The 12084-nt window shown below is 38.7% G+C and overlaps 1 protein-coding gene across 3 annotated transcripts in view; it reads right to left on the bottom strand.

Moving 5' to 3' along the window:
* Window positions 1-238: 238 nt before the first annotated feature.
* The window catches only part of LOC126474086 (protein slit-like), a 104800-nt gene continuing 92954 nt past the window's right edge, over window positions 239-12084 (bottom strand). The window contains exons 1-3 of one of the 3 annotated variants that reach the window (XM_050101498.1): window positions 11044-11185; window positions 1951-2193; window positions 239-1854 (exon numbers count right to left, since the gene is read on the bottom strand). In XM_050101498.1, coding sequence (XP_049957455.1) covers window positions 905-1854; window positions 1951-2193; window positions 11044-11086 — 1236 coding nt within the window. In that variant the 5' untranslated portion in view covers window positions 11087-11185 and the 3' untranslated portion in view covers window positions 239-904. Of the gene's footprint in view, window positions 1855-1950; window positions 2194-10962; window positions 11186-12084 lie in introns of those variants that run through there. The other 2 variants (XM_050101497.1, XM_050101499.1) reach the window with 2 other exon arrangements.

Raw genomic sequence — 12084 nt, forward strand, 5'->3', positions numbered from 1 at the left:
TTTTACTACCTCCTTGAGTGCGTACACAGATCCATCAATAAATGCAATGCAGTCAAAAGGTGTTCTTACCAGTTACACCTCTGCTGTTAACCAGTTAATCTCAGGAAATTTCAGAGTGGCAGAAGTAACTGAGGTGAGCATTTTTCAACTGTAATTTTCTCAAGCACTGGGAGAGGAACAGTGCTGGATGGAATAATAGTTCGAAAATAGTAAAAGGGTCAATATGATCACATAAGGAGAATTTTTGCAAACATTTATTTGTAACAAAATATTTTGCCTTTGTACAACAACTAGTAAATGTTTAATTCATTTACAGTCAAGGTGATAAATTTTACATGAGCATTTTGTACATGAACATATTGGTTTCATATTTTGACTACTAAGAAACAAGCAAGTGATCTTTGACATTCTTTAGAACATTTGTGAATTCTGATATACCAGTAATAATGAATGTCAAATGTACTAGCTCACGTTCATTTTCTACTTCTCTTAGCCATTTCATCATGCTTTGTTATCCCTAGGTACCATATAGAAGAAGACGAGGGAGAAAATGAATTTGTGGGTCAACTGCCCAGAAAGGAAATGGAAGATATAAAAAAATATTGTTTTTGGTTGAGTGAAACTGCAGATAAGATGCCAGGACAAGACATCATATTTGGAAGTCACGATAAATGTCACTCAAGAAACCATATTGGGGTCTGCATGTGGCATCTCTGAAAGAGTGGGAGTTCTTAAGGGCTCAAGATCTCTTGTGGTCCTTTGTTTCAGAACAGCTTTGTGCCAAGGATAGAGTGATAAAACACCACAGAAGTTGGCAAACGTGCAGGTAAAGTAAGGGAAACAGTAATACAACACAGCGTTCAGAGCTGTGATTTTTAGAGAGTATTTGTAACATTGACAATTCTCATGGTAATGGTGGATAATATTCGGTCTCATCAACACAGTGCAGCACCTCCAAGAAATTCCAGGAATGCGTAGTACCATTGTTAGGGGCAATGCACTTGGCATCCACGTGGACTGCCTGCTGCTTGAACCAGCGCCAGAGGGATTTTGTGCTGCAGTCGCACACCAGTGGGTTGCCATTCAGCTTGATGTAGCGCAGGTAGTTGAGCCCGGAGAAGTGTGACAGTCTCAGCCAGGTCAAGCGGTTGCCACTCAGGTTGAGGTAGCGCAGGCCTCGCATGTCGCGAAACGCGTCCAGTGCCAGGTATGTGATGTTGCACTGGTCGAGGTCCAGCCACTCGAGTTGCTGCACCATCAGCAGCGGTCCGTGCTCCAGCTGCAAAGGGTTACCTGTCAGGTCAATGTGGCGAAGGTCCCTGTTGCCTACAAAGATGAATGGGGACAGTTTGCGGATACGGTTTCCAGACAGCTGCAATAGTGCCAGGTCGTGGAGGCCCCGGAAGGCATACAGCCCGACTGTCTCGATGGCATTGTCATCGCAGATGAGGCTGGTGAGCTTGGTGAGGCCCAGCTCAGCCAGTTCGTCATCGGCGATGGCAGTCAAGCGGTTGTGGCCCACGTCCAGGTAGGTGGTGCGTGGATCGAGCCCCTCAGGGAAGGCCACCAGCCCGGCCCGTGAGCAGTGCACCTCCAGGTTCTCACACTTGCAGCCGGCCGGACAGATGGGCTCGGGTTTTGGTTTTGTGGGACGGGCAGTAAGAGTCTCCGGCTTCGTCGTGGCTTCTGTGGTGACAGTGGATGGGTTCTTGTTGTGTGCGCTCAGCCTCTTGCTGCCTCTCTGGACTGCTGAGACACCAGCTGCATTACGAGCGATACAGCCGCGGGATGTAGTGACCGGGCGCAGGTCTGTCGTGGCAGCAGTAGGGCGTTCCGTGATGCCATCTCGATCCACTGTAACAGTGGTGGGGTTAACACCTGTAACATCCTGTACTTTACTGGTAGTGGATGGAATATCAGTGAGGGTAGATAGGGCCATGTTGGAGGTACCTCCTTCTCCAGAGTGGGCTTGTTGATTTGTGGTCGGTGCATCCAGATCCACTGTGAAGCTGTCTAGCTTTGCCGTGGGGCTTTCTCCAATTTGAGGTGCGCCATATGGAATTGTACTGGTGGTGTCAGCAGCAAGGCCCGTTGTGGTGGTAGGTGGGGCACCACTCAGATTGGCTGACACGAGAAGCCACTGAACTGCAAGAGACAGCAAGAAGGCAAACACCGTAGATGGTGCCTCCATATCTGAAACAATATCACAAGATACATTTAGCCTTGTGACTTCAATATACAAATTTTCATGTCTTTTCGCAATGTACTAAAACCGTTAGGGACACAATTAACATGAATGTTCTTGAAATCCAAATACTTTTATTGTAATTACAGTACATCAATCTTATTTGAAATTTGTGCTCTACATAGGATACTCCGGAATGCAAGTATCGAAGGACATATACAGGGTATAATGGGTATAAGTCCGGGAATTTATATTGGTGACTGAGGACGGTGTACTGAACAATGTCACATCTATATTTACATTATTACCAGACTAATAATTATAGCCATTACAAGTCATATATTTTTAGGTTGGTCAGTACCTCCAGGTACATGCGGCAACAGCAAGCCATTAATGCTTACTTTTCCCTGGGTGGCAGGTCAACTGCTGAAGTGTGGATGCATGGATGCAAAAAAGTTAGTTTGTAATATGTTCCATTGATCATTTTGTGCCGGCCAGATTGGCCGAGCGGTTCTAGGCGCTACAGCCTGGAACCTCGTGACCGCTACAGTCGCAGGTTCAAATCCTGCCTCGGCCATGGATGTGTGTGATGTCCTTAGGTTAGTTAGGTATAAATAGTTCTAATTTCTAGGGGACTGATGACCTCAGCAGTTAAGTCCCATAGTGCTCGGAGCCATCTGAACCATTTTTTTTTATCATTTTGCACAACGGATTGCAATGACGTGGAACAACTCATTATACATTCACATTGAAAATTAATTAATTTGTACATAGTTACATTCCGAACATTACTTTTTTTACTGAAAGTCATAGTCCGCTTAGTGGTGTAGCATGACTGTGCAGAAAACGTCAGGTTGTAAAGTTTATGACTTTTTTGTGGACAGATTGTTTGATGCATAGGAAAAACAGCCAACCACTGGTGTGTGTACATATAAAGTACAACACCGTAATGGTACTTTGACTTCCGCGCCTCCGCCAATACAAAGATATAATTTACGATCGCGCACGCAGAAGAGCGCTGCGCCAGCGACCGATTTTTATAAATAATTTTGTTCGTCTTTTTACTTTTGCGTAGGTTTTTGTTTTTAACAACTAATTGATGACACTCTCTCTCTTGTCTTCATACGAAAGACGTGTATTTTTCGGCGATGTGTTTTATGTGCTTTTGGGTGGAAATTAAAATTACATTACAAAGCGAGGTTGTTTCAATAGTGATTCGAGGTGGTTATCATCAAATTTGTAAATTGATCATGACAGTGACAACTTGAAGTTTTCAACTGACGGACAGAAGTGACAGACGGGTCGTCCTACAAGAGAAATTAGGAGGACAGCCATGAAGACTATATTGTAATTAATACTGCGTATCTCATAAGATTATAAGGTAAATTTCAATTAGTTTCTGATGCTATTTCCGTACAGTCGCTTTTTGTAGTGTTGCCGACCCGGTCTGCCATGCACGGTCAAATTACAGCACGATCTCAATCAATAATAAGTCCGCCTTATCCGTAACTGAAATGAAAAACCGAATAATGCTAGACCCAGCACACAGCCGAAAATAGAATTACGAATGAGTGATACAAATCCCAATGAACCATTTTCAATCCTACCACAAGATCAAAATTACTATCAGACATCACCATATACTATGCACAGTTTGACACAAAATGCAGGACCCATAATACCATCGGGAGTAGCTGATGAAACATTAGTACGACATGGATACTTTCAGACATTTTCATGTGATGAGAAAGACAAAGTGCATCTGATTGTTTTCATCCGCTCTTTTGATGGTATTTTCCCGAGACATTGGTTAGAAGCCGATAAAATTCGGTATGTTACAAATTTGTTACGTGGAAGAGCAGCTAAGTGGGGAGCAGCAATGAAAAGACGATGTTTAACATTTGAACAAGCATTTCTTGAGGAATTCTGGTCGATCACAAAACAGCAAAGTTTAAAACGAGAAGTATACAATCCAGAAATTTACAACCCGAAGAAAGAGACTTTACGTCAATACTTTGAACGCTACCTAGACAAAACATTATATTGGACAAAACCAGACGTAATTAGAACACTTAAAAGCCACTTACCATTTCCTTACCGTGATAAATTAATAGGAGTGTCCGAGGACAACATAAAGAATTTTTTCAGTTATGTTGATGAGATAGATGTTGTTTACAGAGATGAGATCAATTTTATCCAATCCATCCAAGCAATTCACGTACGCACAACAGAAATGACAGAGGCTACTGGAGTCCGCCTCCGACACCACAACAAAACACTCAAAGAAACAATTCGCACTACACTGGGGCAAAATCCATTCAATATTAGGAGAAACAACTCGCAGCATTGGCAAAGAAACAGTAATTATTACTATAATGGTTATCCGAACAGTAATTACAATCAGAACAATAACAGTTATATTCAAAACAACAACAACAGAAGAAGGAACCAAAATCATAGAGATCAAAGAAGAGAGGATAACAGGTACCATCCAGGATATTTTCAGAGAAACAACATCCAAACATGTATTGCAGGAATAACAGTAATGACAACACCAGTTACAGTCATGGGCGAAATAATGTATGGGGAAATCACAATGGACCACCGCCACAACACGTGCAATACAGTAACCCTCAATTCCTACCTAATGGAACTCCCAATGCGACGCGAGGTAATGTCAACAACCAAACAGCTGATACTTGGGTGATGCGCGACAGAAATGTAAATATTATTGAGTTGGGCAATGAACCCAACCAGCAGCAACAACCGAATTTGCCGGAAAACGAACGACGACCGAGCTAAGCGCTCGAGTTACGGTCGATAGGGAGCAGAGCGCAACGGAACCGATGATTTGTTTTCTCCGATATGATGACAGTAAGAAAATAGAAAAAGAATTATATCTGGATGTAGATTTTAATAGTACCAGTAAAACAAAGAAGATTATTCAGGCTATAACACGAGTTATGATTGGTAGTTATGAAGTGGAAGTAATGTTAGATACAGGAGCAGCAGCAAGTGTCATTTCAATGTCCTTATATAATGAACTCAAACAAATAATGAACATACAAACATTGCCAGTACAGAATTGTCACATTATAAGTGCCACCGGTAGCAAACCAAAGAATGTGAAATTTCAAGCGCTAATTAACTTCACATTTTCAAATATACCACTCAATTACAGTTTTCTGGTAGTAGACAAATTAGTTATGCATTGCATATTAGGGATTGATTTTTCGAATGAATATCAAGCAATCATAGATTTAGGAAAAGGGAAATGTCATTTAACCGTAAACCAACAACAACTGACAATAGAGTTAACACAGGGTAAAAACTTAAACAGTAAACAAGGTAAGTTTGAACAGTTACATTTTGTGTATCCACCAGCAACAAACATATGTGATTTAACTTTTAATGAAGCTGTATCTCAGGGAATCAAACCTAACGATTTACATCAGAAATGCACAGAATCTGAATATCTGACGAAGGAACAACAACTTGAATTATTTGAAGTTTTGCAGCAATTTGCTGAGGTATTTGTGGAGAAACCTGGAATTATTAGAGGCTATACTTATGAGATGGATGTTAAACCACACAAAACATACTGTAGAACATATTATAATATTCCTTGGTCAAAGAAACCCGCAGTTTTGAAAGAGATTGAAAAAATGCAAGCTTGGGGTATCATTGAAAGGTCTCATTCACCATATTGCAGTCTGATACTAGCAGTTAATAAAGAGGATGGTAGTGTAAGGTTAGTGCTGGACGCACGAGAAATTAACAAAGTTATAATCCCAATCAACACACGACCTATAAATTTGGAAGAACAACTTTTAAAATTTCATAATGTACAGTATTTAACCAATATCGACCTCCGCTCATCATTTTGGCAGGTGAACCTCCATAAAAACAGTCGTAAATACACTGCATTTCTATGTGAGGGACGTAGTTATCAATTTTGTGTTCTACCCTTTGGTCTACGAGTGAGTGCTGGAGTATTTATTGAAGCCTTAGATGCTGTTCTTGGACCACAATCGTTATCGCAAATCACAGTTTATGTTGACGACATTGTCATTGCCACCACTACTTGGGAAGAACATGTTAATCTTTTGAAGCAACTTCTGACTAAATTTTCTGACGCAGGTGTCACTATCAATTTATCAAAGACGAAATTAGGGAGGAGAGAAATCAAATTCCTTGGTCACATCATATCAACTGAAGGCATTTATCCAGACTCAAGAAAAATTGATGCAATAAAGAATTTTCCATCCCCACAGAATTGTAAACAACTCAAAGCCTTTCTTGGTCTATCTTCATTCTTCAGGAAATTTGTAACCTACCACCTTCTTAACAGTCCACATCTTCTATCTTTACTCAAAAGAAATAATATTTGGAAATGGACAGAGTTCTGTCAGATTTTGAAGCGATTAAGAATGCTTTAGTAAATGCACCGTTATTATGTCATCCTGACATGACGTCAGACTTTTGCCTAGTAACAGATGCAAGTTCCTATGGGCTCGGAGCATTTTTATTCCAAATTCATGTAGAAAATGAACAAACAGTCATCAAACCTATAAGTTTTGCTAGCCGCACGCTCACTGAATGCGAAAAGTCATTCAGTGACCGAACGCGAAACACTTGCCATGTATGGGCATTTCGCAAGTTTTGCTACTTTCTTTGGGGAAAACGTACTAAGCTTTATACTGATCATCTTTCCTGCTAGCATGCAAGTTATTACATTCACGTCTTGCACGCTGGTGTGCATCACTACAAGAATATGATTTTGATATTATATACATAAAAGGAGAATCCAACATTATAGCCGATGCTCTATCTCGTTTGCCACAAGGCCTACAAGAATTTTCAGATGTGACAGAACAAACATTAGATTTCAAAATTTTACTCATGTATGACGGTACATTTGCACCTTACTACAAAAACATGTGCAGGAAGTTAGCCATATTGCAGGACAATGATCCCAGGTGGATCCAGATAAAGAATAAATTACGTGCAAGAACAGACCCACATCTTGAAAAATATTACACATTACACAAAGAAGTATTATTTCACCGACGAAACCCTGAATCACAGCATTGGTGTGTTTGCTTACCTGAAGCTCATGTTGATGATTTTATTTTATTTACACACAGAACTTGGGGACACTATGGTGTAACCGAATGTACAGATACGATTATACAATATTGCTATTTTCCAAATTTAAGGCGAAGAGTATTGAGTAATATTAGGAAATGCATCATATGTCAGAAAGCCAAATATTCTAATCGCACAAGCATGAATGAATTGCACCCAATCATACCTAAGAGGCCATTAGAGCTAATTTCTTTAGATATTGCAGGACCCTATCCACAAGCACGTGGAGGAATGAAATACATCCTTGCTGTGTTAGATGTATTCACAAAGTATTTAAAATTATATGCTTTACGTTCAGTTTCTACCACTGCTATTACCAGACGTCTATTAACAGATTATTTTGTAAGAATAGGAAAACCTGAAGTTATGATCACGGATAATGCAGCATATTTTACCAGTTTAAAATGGAAGACTTTTATTGAAGAACAGAATGTTAAACATATTTTAATTTCAAGATTTCACGCGGCAGGTAACCCAGTAGAAAGAACATTTCGATAATTTGGACAGTTTATGAGAACACACACACCAGAGAAGCACACAAAATGGGTAGAATACCTAGCACCATTTGAACAAATAGTGAACAATTTAACTCACATTTCTACTGGATACACATCAACTGAATTAATTATGGATAAAACAGAAAGAAATGAATGGACAGACCCTCTACCTAAATTTACAGCAACAACAAATCATGATAGTTTAGAAGAAAAGGTAAGACAAGCTTACACAACATTATGTGACAAAGCTAAGGAAAGAAAGCAGAAATATGACAGAGGTGTCAGGAAAGCACAAACATTTCAAGTTGATGAGTTAGTTTTACTAAGAACACATCCTAAACCCACAAAACTGAAACATTTAAACAGGAAATGGCAGATCTTATACTCTGGACCATACCGAATTGCAAATATTCCACACCCTGGCTGTTATTCATTAGAATATCCATTAACACATAAACCCAGAGGTCTACATCCACACAGACATTTGAAAAAATACATAGAGTAAAATGATAGCTAATGAGGAGAAGATAATTAATATGATATACAGTTATAATGAGCCTACATTTAAGTTATACAGATATTTACAGTCTAATGAATGCAGGTAAGTCTAGAAAGCAATGTGAACCATCCAATAGCTAATAAGATATTTGGTTACAAGAGGAGTTGCTATTGAGGTATATACACATTAGAGGAGGCAGAGAACTGAACAGAATTATTTTCTTTAGGAGGCATGTGATAATAGTAATGTTTACATGAGTGATGTGAGTGACTGAATGAGATGAGTGAATGTAATTTTAGTTTAATAAGAGGATAAATAGTAATATGGAGAGAGGTAAATGGAATATAAGATGAGAAAAGGGTATTATTATTGTTGAAGTAAAAAAGTATATGATGATGAATAAGAGGAAAATATATATATAAGGGAAACATTCCACGCAGGAAAAATATACCTAAAAACAAAGATGATGTGACTTACCAAACGAAAGCGCTGGCAGGTCGATAGACACACAAACATACACACAAAATTCAAGCTTTCGCAACAAACTGTTGCCTCATCAGGAAAGAGGGAAGGAGAGGGAAAGACGAAAGGATGTGGGTTTTAAGGGAGAGGGTAAGGAGTCATTCCATACCCGGGAGCGGAAAGAGTTACCTTAGGGGGAAAAAAGGCCTGGTATACACTCGCACACACACACATGTCCATCCACACATATACAGACATGATATGTCTGCTTGTGTCTGTATATGTGTGGATGGACATATGTATGTGTGTGTGTGTGTGTGTGTGTGTGTGTGTGTGTGTGGGCGCGCGCGCGCGCGCGCGCTAGTGTATACCCGTCCTTTTTTCCCCCTAAGGTAAGTCTTTCCGCTCCCAGGATTGGAATGACTCCTTACCCTCTCCCTTAAAACCCGCATCCTTTCGTCTTTCCCTCTTTCCTGATGAGGCAACAGTTTGTTGCGAAAGCTTGAATTTTGTGTGTGTGTTTGTGTGTCTATCGACCTGCCAGCACTTTCGTTTGGTAAGTCACATCATCTTTGTTTATATATATATATATATAATGCTGAGAATAAGTATGTTATTTCGTGAAGAATGAATAATGGATAGGTGAGAATGTTATGAGTAATTGAGAATATGTTGAGAGGAGAGAAACTAGATTTGAACACTATCACATGTACTCATGGAATATAGAATGAAAGTACTGGAAAGAATATTATTTATTGAAAGATTGGTATGCCTGAGATAACAACTTATGTGATGTCTTATATATTCTTATAACTAAAGGTGAAAGTATAGATTTATGTGGAAAGAATTATTTACAGCAGCCGCTGTTGGAAATATACTAGAAGATTTAAATCTATAACACTTTAACACTAATCTAATGGGAACTTGTAATGAAATTTTTGGAGTTATGTAGGCTTGACACTTCAAATTGGAAGAATTATTTAAGAGAACATATTTAGCAGTCATCTAATGACATAATTAAAGCTCATCTACTAAACTGAACTAATGCACCATTAAATAGAAAGGAGAAAACAAAACTTCAGTCCTCTGTTGCGGCTCATACTTTCATCCATCCCTTACAAAAATTTATACATGTTGATGAAATATTTGACATTATATAATTTGTGATTATCTGACAGTATGGAGAGACATACACACATATTTATTTATGAACAGAATTTTACAGGTACCACAAGGTAAATACAGAATGGATATACAGCATGGAACGCAGCAGCAATTATCTAAGAAGATCTGTTCATTTATTAAGTAAAACATTTATTTATATTGCTTGATACTGATTAAAGAAAGGAGATGAACTACACAAACTTTATAGGAACATGATTGACTTGAACTAGATATATATATATATACACACACACACACTTACCACACTGATGTTCATACTTGTAGGATCCTAAGATATTTAGAGGGGCACCGCTCTTAGAAACGGTAATAGAGGGGTACTACTCTTAGAAACAGCAATAGTGGGGACACCACACTTAGAAACGGTATTAGGCATAGGAACTTTTACATTATATTAAGTTAACATGCATTTTATTTATCATATTTTATTTTGTGTAGTCCACTGTAGGAGATGACTTTACTAGTATTTATGAAGTAGCTAGCAACCATCCCATGAACCTATCCTCCTACAGAGGGCTGTCTTGAAGCTTGAAATATGTGTAAATTTTATTCCAGGAGGCAAGATGAATTTTAAGTTGAATATTCTAGCGAGTTGCCACAATTATCTTCAAATGTTGCAAGTGTAACGAAAGGGAAAGGAACAAAAAAGGAAAGAAAAGAAAAAAAGAATGAGCTAACAAATAAAATGTATATTTCAATCTGAATGTAATTCACATGTCAGCACAATGATATTGAATGTAACGTAAAAATTTACTATATTTCTCATTTAACTCTGTATATGTACTATACGACAACAATGTAACTATCTCATGTAATGAATAATTGTAAATATTTGTATATTTATGTACTTACTATATCAAGAAACGTATTTTAAGGAGATGTTAATGAACTGCAAAGGACTTGTGCATGTAGCACTTGTTTCATATAAATGGAACTGAAAATGCAAAGAAGAAACCAACGTGATGGAACACTGGTCAAGAAATATTTACGTAGTGTCAATATGCCTTGAAGTGTATGGTGTAGTGGAAGCCGGCAGGTCTTCAGGTTGGTGTAAAAGAGAAGCTCATCACCTGTCGTAGGCAGTGAGGTGTTTCCTGTTCCCTCATTGACCATTTATACCCCGGTAGACGCCACCAAAATTCAACTGCTGGAGATCACAATTTCGTGTTGACACATTGAACAAGCTTTGGATTTTCTTCAAGTCAAACGCAAAGAGATGTAGGCAGTACACACACACTCAGAATCCGATACTACGTTTAAAGACATTGGAGCAATATAATAGAAACATTTATTGTTCGAATTAATTCCATTGTAAACACGAATCACGTGAACTGAATTCAAACGCTGTGCTAAGCAACGATAATACGCTGCAATTCAAAGACATTTATGTTACGACTCCTAAAGAAGATACACACCAAAGAGACTGTATACAAAGACTGATATGCAAAGAGCATTGTGCTCAGAAATATTTTTTGTAATATGTAAATTTCTTATTTTCTCATATATATATGTATCTATGTAAATTTTCTATACTGCCACGCCCGCTTGCGGAGCGTGTCAGTAGAGGAGGCATTGTAATGGTACTTTGACTTGCGCGCCTCCGCCAATACAAAGATATAATTTACGATCGCGCACGCAGAAGAGCGCTACGCCAGCGACCGATTTTTATAAATAATTTTGTTCGTCTTTTTACTTTTGCGTAGGTTTTTGTTTTTAACAACTAATTGATGACACTCTCACTCTTGTCTTCATACGAAAGACGTGTATTTTTCGGCGATGTGTTTAATGTGCTTTTGGGTGGAAATTAAAATTACATTACAAAGCGAGGTTGTTTCAATAGTGATTCGAGGTGGTTATCATCAAATTTGTAAATTGATCATGACAGTGACAACTTGAAGTTTTCAACAGACGGAGAGAAGTGACAGACGGGTCATCCTACAAGAGAAATTAGGAGGAGGACAGCCATGAAGACTATATTGTAATTAATACTGCGTATCTAACAAGATTATAAGGTAAATTTCAATTAGTTTCTGATGCTATTTCCGTACAGTCGCTTTTTGTAGTGCTGCCGACCCGGTCTGCCATGCACGGTCAAATTACAGCACGATCTC

The sequence above is a fragment of the Schistocerca serialis genome, chromosome 4 (assembly GCF_023864345.2).
Source record: "Schistocerca serialis cubense isolate TAMUIC-IGC-003099 chromosome 4, iqSchSeri2.2, whole genome shotgun sequence".
NCBI lineage: Eukaryota > Metazoa > Arthropoda > Insecta > Orthoptera > Acrididae > Schistocerca > Schistocerca serialis.